The sequence below is a fragment of the Eutrema salsugineum genome, unplaced genomic scaffold, assembly GCF_000478725.1.
Source record: "Eutrema salsugineum unplaced genomic scaffold, Eutsalg1_0 scaffold_17, whole genome shotgun sequence".
NCBI lineage: Eukaryota > Viridiplantae > Streptophyta > Magnoliopsida > Brassicales > Brassicaceae > Eutrema > Eutrema salsugineum.
In genome coordinates, this window is record NW_006256852.1 from 1,517,304 (window position 1) to 1,530,644 (window position 13,341).

The window sequence follows — 13,341 nt, forward strand, 5'->3', positions numbered from 1 at the left end:
GGTAGATAACCCAACAAAGTCTAAGGAGCAGCTCGCCACGTCGATATGGTTGGGACAGCTCGCCACGTCGACAAGGATGAAACAGCTCGCCAGCACGACGCTCCGATAGACGGTCGGTCAGGTCTATATGCCCGGCCGCCCAAGCTACTCTGACCGAGATGTAACCTAATTTAAGCACTATAAATAGCCCTGTAACTTCATTTATTACGGGATCCGTAATCCGAAATATAAACAAGAACACTCAAGACTTAAATCTTTAACTCTTACCTCGCTTACCTGACCTCGTAATACCACCTCGAAGACTTCATATCGATCTCACCTCTATTCAAACAAGAATCTCCGAGCTCCACCTAGAAATATTTACCAAAGTGACCTCGCGTGCGAAAATAATACAACAATTGGCGCCCACCGTGGGGCTAAGAGATTTCTTTCTACGCAAAGAGGAGCTCGATAATGTCAGGAATTCAAATCAACAAAACAACTAACCTACCCATGTCAACTATTGCCGAGGAAGGACTTCCTGTGTCACCAGTTAACAATCCGGAGACCTCGAATGAGCAACCATCAACGATGAATCCCGTGGAAAACGCAACTTCAGACCCAGAAGCAGAAGACGCGAATCGAAGCACACCAACAGCTCCTACCGACGTCACAACGTTGTTTGCAACAATGATGGCTCGAATGGAAGAGCTGAATCGTCAAACAAGCGCTCGCCTGAACGAGCTCGCCGCGGCACAACTTTCTTGCCAAGATCAAGTCAACACGTTACATTCCTCAGAGACCCAAGCCCCAGAGAGACGAGCTCAAGAAATTCAACGAGTACAACGCGCCTTATTCGGAGACTCCCCCGCTCCGCCAACAACAGAAAATCATCCGACCTCGAACTGCGACGAGGTGAACATCGGAGCTCCCGAACACGAAACACGTCGGCTTCAAATAAGAAACTCGCAGCAGGATGAAGAAATGCTCGAAATGAGAGCCAAATTGCGAGCCATGACTACACTTGTTCATCAAGCAACTAGCTCGGCACCTGAGATCGATCGTGTGTTGAAAGAAAGTCAAAGCACACCATTCACGACTCGAATCACCGATTTTCCAATTAGAACTCAAGTAAAGTTCAACCTCCCGACATATACAGGCAACTCGGATCCGAGTCAATTCATGACCGCGTTCAGCATTCAAATGGGCCGAGCACGATTCACTCCCGAGGAGAAGGATGCAGGTTTCTGCCAACTATTCGTCGAAAATCTAAGCGGCGCGGCCCTCGTCTGGTTCTCCAAATTGAAAGTGAATTCGATTGACAGCTACCAAGCACTGTCAACGGCATTCCTCAAAAGGTACATGATGTATATCCAAGGCGCAGTCTCCAGCGCCGACCTCTACCAGATCAAACAGGGCGAAAAAGAATCCCTTCGGTCATTCATCGGCAGGTTCAACGCGATCGTCTCTCGAATCACCGTAACTGACGAGGCATCACTGCCAGCCCTTCGGAATGCCCTTCGAATCGATTCAAAGTTTCGAGACAGTCTCAAGTTCAACAAACCCCGTACTCTCGAGGACGCACTTCATCGTGCCACCTTATACAGCGAGGACGAGGAAGAAAAAGAGAGCGCGTCGTCAGCAAAAGCGACGCCGAAGCAGCAGCCTCACAAAGAGACCCCCAAACAAGAATATCAGGAGCCTCGACAGCACCTCGACAATAATTATCGAAGTGACAATCGCCGAGGAGCAACGTACAACATCAGCACTCAACAGCAACAGAATCGCCAGTACCAAAACCAATCGAACACCTGGCAGCGGGGAGATCACGGAGAGACACGGCCTTTCTGCGATTATCACAACAAATACGGTCACCCGACTGCGATGTGTCGCGAGCTACAGGCTTATTTGCTCGCCAAATATCGCAAGGGGGAGATCGCTTTATCAAACCAGCCCCAAAACACTGTGACACGAAACAAAGGAACTCGACCGACGGCTCCCGCCGAGCAGCTTCCACCTCCTCACCCAAGGAACGAACAACCCAACGACGACATTGCGAAGAGAGACCGTGAAAACCAGCTTCGAGGTGATACCCCTCCGGCATCTCGAAAGAAGGTTTTCTTTATCATGGGAGGCCTATCGACGTGCAACGATTCCGTCAGGTCGATAAAAAAGTACGGCCGCCAGGTCATGCTCGCACAAAAATGGCAAGTTAAAAGTCCTAAGACCGCCGATTGCGGTGCAATCACCTTCACCGAGGCCGACACCGAGGGAGTCGACATGCCGCATAACGATCCGCTTGTGGTCGAACTGCGTATCGCCGATTGCGAGGTGTCTCGGATACTGGTTGATACAGGGAGCTCGGTCGACCTGATTTTCAAAGAAACACTTGACAAAATGGATGTGGCGAACCATCATCTCAAGTCTTCGATTAAGCCACTCACAGGATTCGATGGAGATACGGTCTACTCAATCGGGACGATCAGACTCCCAGTTTACGCGGCAAAAACGACCCGCCTCGTCAAATTTGTTGTCATCGATAAACCTGCCATCTACAACGTAATTCTAGGTACGCCCTGGTTGCAATCCATGAAAGCGGTGCCGTCGACCTATCATCAATGCCTCAAGTTCCCAACCGCGTTCGGGGTAAAAACTATTCGAGGCTCTCAGGAGATATCGAGACTCTGCTTCGCTGCAGAGCACAAGCTCCGATTCAAATCCACGATTCCAGCCAAGGTATGTCTCACGATTTTACCCGTAACTCAAGTCGATTTGCCAACTCAAGAAAGACCGAAGCAAGAGCTCATCGTCCAAGTGAACATCGATGAAAGCGACCCCGAACGATGTGTAGGAATCGGAGCCGATTTAAAGGAGGAGATAAAGGTTGAACTCGTAAGACTTCTTCGCCAAAACGCGTCGACGTTCGCCTGGTCAGTAAGCGATATGCCAGGGATCGATCCCTCAATCACCAGTCATGAGCTTAACATCGACCCAACGTTTAAACCGATCAAGCAGAAGCGAAGGAAGTTAGGTCCAGAAAAGGCGCAAGCCGTCAATGACGAGGTCGAACGTCTATCAAAGGCTGGCTCGATCATCGAGGTTAAATACCCCGAGTGGTTAGCCAACCCGGTCGTCGTCAAAAAGAAAAATGGGAAGTGGCGAATTTGCGTGGATTTTACCAATCTCAACAAGGCATGCCCCAAGGATAGTTTCCCCTTGCCACACATCGACCGAATCGTCGAGGCAACCGCCGGAAACGAGCTCCTGTCGTTTATGGACGCCTTCTCCGGTTACAACCAAATCACGATGCATCCCGAAGATCGCGAGAAGACGTCCTTCATCACCGATCGAGGTACTTATTGCTATAAGGTAATGCCGTTCGGCCTGAAGAACGCGGGCGCGACATACCAACGACTAGTCAACCACATGTTCGCCGAGCAGTTAGGACGAACAATGGAGGTTTACATCGATGATATGCTTGTCAAGTCACTCACCGCCGGTGATCACATCGCCCATCTGCAAGCCTGCTTCACCGTTCTAAATCAATACCAGATGAAGCTCAATCTGACTAAGTGTACCTTCGGGGTAACTTCTGGAGAGTTCCTCGGCTACATCGTCACTAAACGAGGAATCGAGGCAAATCCGAAGCAGATCGATGCCCTGATCAGTCTTCCATCGCCTCGCAACACTCGCGAAGTCCAACGTCTCACCGGCCGGATCGCGGCACTTAACCGTTTCATCTCTCGATCAACGGATAAATGTTTGCCCTTCTACCAGCTCCTCCGAGGCAACAAGCGTTTTGAATGGGACAGCAAATGCGAAGAAGCTTTTCAACAACTCAAGGAATACCTCGCCAGCCCTCCAATTTTGGCAAAACCGGAAACAGGCGAAACCCTCTACCTCTACATCGCGGTGTCGAGCTCAGCGGTTAGCGGCGTCTTGGTCAAAGAAGATCGAGGCGAGCAGAAACCGATTTTCTACGTTAGTAAGACTCTCGACGACGCAGAAAAACGGTATCCAACTTTGGAGAAGCTCGCACTCGCGGTCATTATGTCCGCCAGAAAGCTACGACCCTACTTTCAATCCCATTCAGTCGTTGTCTTGACCAATCAACCGCTTCGAACGATATTGCACAGCCCGAGCCAATCAGGCCGCATGGCAAAATGGGCTGTCGAGCTAACGGAATACGATATCGAGTATCGCAATAAAACAAGCGCCAAATCGCAGGTTCTCGCGGATTTTTTGGTCGAGCTTCCTCTAGAGCTAATCCAGACCGATCTACCTGATGAGAAGTGGTCCTTGTACATCGACGGATCTTCCTCAACTCGAGGCGCAGGTTTAGGCATCCACCTAGAATCTCCGACGAAGGAGATATTGGAGCAATCATTCCGGCTCGAATTTCCAGCCTCCAATAACGAAGCAGAGTACGAGGCCTTACTCGCAGGACTACGCCTGGCGCAAGGAATCGGGGTCAAAAAGATCGAAGCTTTCTGCGATTCCCAACTCGTTGCCAGCCAATACAGCGGCGACTACGACACAAGAAACGACCGGATGGACCTGTATCTTAAAGCCGTTAAGAGCCTCGCCAATCGCTTCGAATTTTTCTCACTCACTAGAATTCCGCGCAGCGATAACACTTCGGCAGATGCACTAGCCGCCCTCGCATCGACGTCCGAACCACATCAACGGCGTGTAATCCCGGTCGAGAGCATCGATTCCCCCAGCATCGTCTTACCTGGAGGAGTATGCGCGGTTCAGGAGCTCGAAGCCAACAGATTAGACGCCATCGAATTACCTCCCCCCGAGGTCATAGATGAGCCCGCCGAGCAAGAACCAACAACCGAAGACTGGAGGATTGAAATACTGCTCTACATTACGGATGGCCAAGTCCCAGACGATCGATGGGCAGCGAGGCGTTTAAAAGTTCGTAGTGCTAAATACATTCAATCACACGGCAATCTTTATCGTTGGAGCTCGACAGACGCTCTACTCAATTGTCTTCACGGTGAAGCGACGCTCGATGTCATACGAGAAACGCACGAAGGAGCATGTGGAAATCACTCCAACGGTCGAGCTCTCGCCCTAAAAATCAAAAACCACGGTCATTTTTGGCCGACAATGCTTACCGATTGCGATCGGTTCGTAGCTCGCTGCGAGCAATGCCAACGACATGCACCCACGATCCACGCACCAGCCGAACTCCTAGCTGCATCCTCACCACCTTACCCCTTCATGAGATGGGCAATGGACATCGTGGGTCCCTTACCTCGATCCCGACAGAAACGATTCATACTTATCGTCACCGATTATTTTACGAAATGGGTCGAGGCCGAGTCCTATGCCAAAATCAAAGCAACCGACGTGAAGAACTTCGTCTGGAAAAACATCATATGCCGTCACGGACTGCCCTACGAGATCGTCACCGATAATGGTCCCCAGTTCATCTCCGATGTATTCGAAGACTTTTGTGCCAAGTGGAAGATACGACTTAGCAAATCTACACCGCGATACCCGCAAGGGAACGGACAAGCCGAGGCGACCAACAAGACTATCCTCGATGGCATCAAAAAGCGACTCGAGGATAAGAAAGGCTTATGGGCAGATGAGTTAGACGGAGTTTTATGGTCACATCGAACTACACCGCGAAGATCGACGAATAAAACTCCTTTCTCATTGTCACATGGCATAGAAGCTTTGGCTTCGGCCGAGGTCGGTTTACCAACCATACGTAGAGCGATGTTGACACAAGACACAAAAAAGAACGGAAGAATGATGAAGGATAGCCTCGATATGCTCGAAGAGGAGCGGGATCACGCCCTGTTACGTATGCAAAATTATCAGCAGCAAATCTCACGATACTACAACAAACGCGTGAAAGGAAGGCACTTCGAAGCCGGCGACCTCGTCCTTCGAAAAGTGTTCGAAAACACCGAAGAATACCATGCCGGAAAACTAGGCGCGAAGTGGGAAGGCCCCTACCAAGTCACCAACGTCGTGAAACCTGGCGTCTACGAGCTGATGACGATGGACGGTGAAATGCTTCCTCGATCTTGGAACTCGATGAACATTAAACGGTACTTCTATTAAATCAAAAAAAAAAAAGGACGCTCACCAAGCTATACTCGGTCGAGCTATATCTCGAATGTGAACTACGATCGGCTTGATCCCAGTTTGTTGGGTACGTAGGCAACCTCTAACGAGGTACAGCTATTAATAAAATTTTATTAATACAAACTTTCACGTCGACATCTTTCACTTTGACATCTTTTACATCGACATCCTAGCTAGATGTTAGATCTTTTAATACGCATTTCCTTACAATGTAAACTCTTAACAAATCCTAAGGAACAAAAACCTTACGATTATAAGAGAATAAGCCGGGACCAGTCCCGCGTCCTTTCCTAAATCACCCGAATAACTACGTCGAGATCATTCTCACTATTCGGACACGATTAGCGAAATAAAACAGGGTAAGCCGAGTCATACCTCGCACCTATTGTCTTTTAAGCCGAGTCATACATCGCACCTCGCATTCGTTGTTCCCTTAATTTTATCTCGTATTAATTATCTTATTAAAAAGATTTCCTATTCACATCGGTCTAATTTTCGAAACAAGTCTTTACCTCGTATTAATCGTTTCGCTTTATTTAAATCTACCTCGGGTTTATTATCTTTTATTGCGAGCTGATACTTTGGAAAAGAATATTCATTGATGAGATTAAGTCGAGTCTTTACAAACGAGGCAACATAACAAAATAATAAGTAAAAGGAAAAAAGGTAATAACGCATGAAAGAAAGATAGGTGAGATCTACTCGTCAGGCTGATTGCCACCCTCGCGGTCCTCTTCATCCTCATGATGCTCCTGATCCTCAGCCTCGTCATGAGTGGAACCACCGTCCGGAGTCTCGGGGTATTGCGGGGGCATGTCGCCTTCCTGAAGATCAGATAACCGAAGTCCTTCAAGTTTCAGCTCGCAATCGCGCATGGTCGCCTCGAGATCGGCCCGCAACTCGACTTCGGTCATCTCTTTGTCCTTCAAGAGATCAAGGCACTCAAGAGTACCTCGAGCCTGAACAAGTTCTAACTTCACCTTCACGATGGCCTCCTGTTCAGCGATAAAGGTCCTCAATCGATCTATGCGACCCGAGAACTTGTTCTCCGCATCTACCCAAATCCGAGTAGTCTCGGATTCTATCTTCTCCTCGGCATGACGCTTGACGCGAGCCACTTCGGATGCAACCACTTTCTCAGCCTGGAGCTTCGCTTCGTTGACCGTTTGCAGGTTGCTGATCAGATCCTGATTTTCCACTTTCAGCTCTTCGATCTTGTCAGTCAGCGTCTTCACACCTTCTTCCAATTGCTCGGAGCGTCTTTTTTCGACCTGCCACTTCTCTTCAGCTAACTTTCGTCGAGCAAACGCAGCGTCGCGCTCTTCCACAGCCCTCTGCCCAGCGGACTGAGCATTACAAAGCTTCGTAGCAGCAGCTCGAAGTGTTCGATGATATCGACCACGCGCGCGGTTACAGCTCGCGATGAACTGATAAAACGTAAGTTATATCGAGATCGAAGCAGAGGTAAAACTTAAGTCGGAAATATGAAACAAAATTCACAACATACCTTGAAGGCATAGCCCGCCATGTCCTTAAAGACCGCGTCATCAGCAGCGGGAACCTCGGAGGTAGACCCCTTTATCAGTCCGAAGAGCTCGGCACATTTGTCAGCATTATTGACAAGAGGCACCCCGGATTCAGGATAATCAAATTTGAAGCTCCAATCGACCTCCGGAGCCTTACCGTCGCCGGTGGGGCCAACCTTCGACCTTTTTTCCGGTTCCTCGGGATCACCGTCTACAACCACCTCGCCAGAGGGTCTCTTCCTCGATTCATCCTTCGCCGCCGACTCAGCGACATCGGGTTGATTCACCTCCTCGGCGAGCTGGGCGGTCTCGACCTCATCCTTCTTCTTCTTCTCTCTTCTCTTCTGCTTCTTCGCCTCCTTTCTGGCACGCCTCGCAGCTTCATCAGGCCCCTCGGCGACGAGCTGACCTTCCTCTTGAGCCCCCACCTCAGGCTCTGCCGATTGAGCGCGACATTCAGCAGGACCGCTATCTCGACGAGCCTCGACCTCACTAACTCGAGGTGCAGTAACTTGGGTCAAACGACCCGGTTGAGCGGGAGATTCCCGACTTCTATTTCCCCCGCTGCTGCGACTGGCCCTGAGCCTCGCAGCAAGACTGGGCGCGTTGACTTGAACTGGAGCCATCGCAATCGCTCTCTCCCTTAGAGAATTTTCTCTTCTCCAACTAGCTGGAATTAAAAGAAGTGTTAGACGACATAAAAACTCAACTTGGAATATCGACGAGGTCGAACTTTACCGTTTGTAATACGAGAAATGGCAGCCTCGACTCTTCGGCGATGGATATCGGGCCAGTGCTGTATCCCAACAGCCCTAATCTTCTGAATATTCACGTGGAAATTCTCCGGGAAAGCCTCGAGTTGGACGTTTCGATCTGCCAAAGAAAAATAAGGAAACATCAGCTAAAGAAAGGGAAAACTCGAAATACGACCAAATTAGCGATCTACCGATGCTATGACTCCACTCATTCCTAAAATTTCTGGTCGTATCGACGACCAGTGCCTCATCCACTTTAGCGAAAAAGAAAGACGCCTCCCAGCTTGGCGTCCTGTTGACGGGATAAACCAAGGAACAGTCTTTCCTAGCCTTTATCGTATAGGTGCCCGGGATCGAGTTGTTTTTCTGAACCGTAGTCATCTCCTCGAAGAAACGCCAGTCCACATCGACCCCGACCTCGCTCCCAAATAATAGGGCCGCAACCATGAACCGAATTCCAGCCGGAAGGATTTGTGAGAACCCGATGCCTCGACGATGGACGTAATCCGTCAACAACCTCGGCAGAGGCATCCAGAGATGACAAAGGCTGAACCACGCTTCGTAGAGCATGACCCAACCCACCGGTGCATGCCATGGTCGATCTTCAGGTCCCGGTGCCATCAACTCACCGCGAAAACCGTACCGCAGCCGAAATTCTTCGAGGCGTTGAGCCATCATCTGCGATGGAATGTGAGCTAGTCGATTCCCGATGGCCCCCTTACGCTTGGAACCTTTACGTCGAGGTCTGACTTCCCCACTTTGATCTTTTTCCTCACCTTGCCCATCTTCTTCCTCACCCCCTTCGTCGACCTCATCTTCGACGTGCTCAGAAGCCTCCCCATCACGTCGGTCCACCTCGAAAGGAACTATTTGAAGTTCCGTCGTAGCGTCACCTCGCGGAGATGCTCCATTAGAACGAGCCCGATCTGCTAATTCAACCAGCGGAGATTCTCCTCGATCCGATTGGGTGTCGGATCTCGAAGATACCTCGGGAGAGGAGCTAGAGCTCCCAGAGTTTTCCTGTTCGGATCTAGAGCCAGATTCTAAACTAGACTCGATGCGCTGACCCCCCGAAGACATTATTTCGATGTCGGATAATGATGGAAATAAAACAGCGAACGGACGAATTCTAGAGAGAGAAAGGAATTCTAGAGAGAAGGGAGAGCAAGATTACCTCTTGTAAGCGGAAGAAAGTGAGAAGAAGAGGAGGAGATCATCATATATAAGGAAAGAAAAAGGCGGTTACCGAGAAAAGTAATCGAGACCCGGACGCTTCCCAGTACTTAATTTAATGACGGATTCCACGCGCTTCCACTCGCAACTCTTCGTAACCCAAGACAACCGTTTCCTTTTGCGACCTTTCGCTAATCAAGACGACCGTTGCTCTTTGCAAATCCAAGTACCGTCTCGATTCTGAAGACCTAACATCGACGTCGCTAATCAAGACGACCGTTGCTCTTTGCAAATCCAAGTACCGTCTCGATTCTGAAGACCTAACATCGACGTCGAGGTACAAGGAAATGAAAGTTCTCCAGCTCAACACGTTGAATATCGAAGTAACATCTCCATCAATGGACTGCCCGTTAAGGTCAAAGATCAACAAGCCCATTCTCGAAGAGCAAAACGAGGTCGTTCGGAGTAGATAACCCAACAAAGTCTAAGGAGCAGCTCGCCACGTCGATATGGTTGGGACAGCTCGCCACGTCGACAAGGATGAAACAGCTCGCCAGCACGACGCTCCGATAGACGGTCGGTCAGGTCTATATGCCCGTTCGCCCAAGCTACTCTGACCGAGATGTAACCTAATTTAAGCACTATAAATAGCCCTGTAACTTCATTTATTACGGGATCCGTAATCCGAAATATAAACAAGAACACTCAAGACTTAAATCTTTAACTCTTACCTCGCTTACCTGACCTCGTAATACCACCTCGAAGACTTCATATCGATCTCACCTCTATTCAAACAAGAATCTCCGAGCTCCACCTAGAAATATTTACCAAAGTGACCTCACGTGCGAAAATAATACAACAGCTCTCAAAAAACCGTGCACAAGGGAAAGCTTCCAGATGGTACTCGGCACTCGGGGTCTTGTTAGTGGATCTCATCACAGCAAGGAAACCAACCACTATTAATAACAACTTTTGTTCTCTCACGCTGTGAAAGAGAACAGAGTGGCGACTGAATTTGATTCAAGGCTGCAAAGAAAATTCCATGCCGATCATGTCACAGCTGTGTCGAGATTAGCCAGGAGATGTGTGTGAAATCTAGCTCCCGTCTAACAAAAATGGTGGTACGAGACAAAAATAAAAATGTGGCCCTTTGTAAATTACAAATTTTGCAATAACAATAATCTTCTTTGCATTTCTAAAAATACTTCCTACAAATTGTTGAATTAATATATATATATATAAAGGATGTTAAAGATAACTAAATAGATTAGTATATATAATTTTAAAGCATTTATATACTTAACATCTCTTGATATTATAATAATATTAAAAAAGCCACGAAAAATATAAATAAAAAATATAATAAAGTAAAATATATTTAAGTTTTACGTATAGGTAGGAAAGTGACAATAAAACCAACAAAACAAATTTTATATATAAAAATTAGCCAACTCTCTCCAGTTGAGCGACACGTCAGCATTGAAGAGAGCGTCACCTATCCTCTTCAAATATTAATAAAATAAATAATTAATCATATTTAAAGCAAACACATTAAAACACAGTAAAGAACATAAATAAATTTAATATATATATTTATATTAGAATGAAATTTAAAAATAATTTAAAAATATAAATATTATATAATACAAGACTTTTAAAATGCACAATTCTATTTTCTTTTTTCAAATGTTCTAAATTTCATTTACAAACTAAAATTATAATTAAATTTTAATGCAAGTGAAAAAACTTATGAAACTGAATAAGTTAAAAAGTTTCAAATAATCTTATATAAAAATTCAACTAATAAAATTATAAAACACAAAGAGTATTTAATAAACGATTAAAAAAGATTATTAAAAATAATAGTGAAAAGAAAGGTATCCACATAAAAATGTCATATATGGTTTTTAAAAAATAATAAAAAGATGGAATCAATAAAATATATATAACCAAAAAAAAAATCAAATGGTAAATTAAGAAAATTAATAAGTATTATATTCGTAAGATTTACAATAAAAAGAATATGAAGATCAAAGAAAAAATTAGACTATTTGACATAACTGGTGTAGAAGATATTACAAATAATGTATCATCGAGAAGAAATCGAAGAAAATATAAATATTTTAAACAAAAAAATACATTAATAGAAACATAAAATTCAATATAAATTATTTAAAATATAAATTAAAACAAGACCTGCGCATATGCGCGGGGTTCTCTCATAGTATAATTAAATATCATTGAATTTTTACGTCTTTGTTTTAAATCTCTAGGCAAGGCATTTTTGATGATATTGGATTATATGTATGTGATTTTAACTAAAAATATATTTTTTTTTCTCGGGAGTTATTTGAGAGAATTATAACAAAGGACGAAAAAGGAAGATGCAGAAAAAAAGTTCAAGCGTAAATGTTGTAGAGAAGAGGAAATTGAAAAAAAATATGTAGAAGCTTGGAAGATGATTTGAACTGTCCTGATTTAACATGGGACATTCACATGCCCAATACATATTCTTGATCAGACCGAGGTTGAATTAAATTAAATAAACACTACATTAAATTTTTTTTAAAAAAATGATACAAAACTTAGCAAGATAGCTAGACTCTTATTTTGAATCTTAAAAAAAATCATTTGTTTCGATAACTCTAAAAAACCTAGAAAAATAAAATATTGAATAAGCTTGATCCACCGAAATAGTGAAGTCACATACAGTCCTCCTCCTTCGTGGCACACCAATAAAAACGATTGTAACGGTTTGCTAGGTAATTTCGAATCTCTTTTTGCCAGCACGATACAAACCCAATCATGATGATGATGAAGACAAGGACGCCGGTTATGATATAATCACGAGTATTCATGTTTTGCTCCCTACAACACAACAAGTTGTTTGATCGATGAATGCCTTTAACAAACAAAAGAAAAGAAAAAACTTTAGGTTATGGTTTGTCTTTCTTCATCTAGACAATTGTATATATATATACATACACCCGTTTGTCTAAAAAGGAAATTTATATATTTTCCAGTTTCAAAAAGTAAAATGTATATTATTTTTTTCTTTCTGTTTTTGTGAAATAAATGGAACATATCCTTTGATTTTAAGGGTGATACGTTCAAAAAAGAGTATGTTCCATTTATAAGACTATCTCCAACAAAGGTCTTTGGCCCAGTGTTTTAGGAGGAAAAGAGTAAAAAAAAAGAATTAATTGGTTCTTTTAAGGGGCGACCCTTATATAGGGGATTTTAGGATCGCTCCTTATATCAGGTGGAAGATGGTGATTAGCTGAACTTTAGAGACAATTTCTCTCCTCTAAGTAAAAGTGTTTGATCTTTTTTTTCACTTTTCTATTTTTATTATAATATTCTTAAGGGATTTTTAGTAAGCCTCTCTATTGGACATGGCCTGAGGCTATTTCCATTTATACGAAATCATAAGGTTTTTTTTCTTTAAAAAAAAAAAGAATCATAGGATTCAAAACAAGAGGGCTATTAGGTTTGGGCGCGCCAGGCCCAGAAGATCAGTCCAGGACAAGCTTGTCGGTAGATCTCTCTCTGTCGCCGAGAAATGGCAACAAGCAACAGCTCCGTCGTCTCAATATCCACACGAGTATCATCTCAGCTTCTTTTCTTCATAATCGGATTTTTACATTTCCTCTTTCTTATGCTAAAACCATCTGCTGTCAATTTTCTCTCGGTTATAAATACTAGCTAAGTGAAAACATTCAGCAAGATTTCTTGTACTTTTTTAAAATAGATAATATTTCATAAATATAAAAACTATGCATGATTCCATACCACTA

At 44.8% G+C, this 13,341-nt stretch overlaps 2 protein-coding genes across 2 annotated transcripts; one reads left to right on the forward strand and one right to left on the reverse strand.

Annotated features, from left to right (window-relative positions):
- The first annotated feature begins 492 nt into the window (after positions 1-492).
- On the forward strand, positions 493-6,066 carry LOC112087614. The gene has a single exon (XM_024157559.1). The coding sequence runs from the start codon at positions 493-495 to the stop codon at positions 6,064-6,066; it is 5,574 nt and encodes a 1,857-aa protein (XP_024013327.1).
- A 722-nt stretch (positions 6,067-6,788) lies between these two features.
- On the reverse strand, positions 6,789-9,451 carry LOC112087615 (meiosis-specific protein ASY2-like). The gene is made up of 4 exons (XM_024157560.1): positions 8,563-9,451; positions 8,355-8,489; positions 7,598-8,286; positions 6,789-7,517 (listed from the first exon to the last, which is right to left on the reverse strand). The coding sequence occupies exons 1-4, from the start codon at positions 9,449-9,451 to the stop codon at positions 6,789-6,791; spliced, it is 2,442 nt and encodes an 813-aa protein (XP_024013328.1).
- Between the last annotated feature and the right edge of the window lie 3,890 nt (positions 9,452-13,341).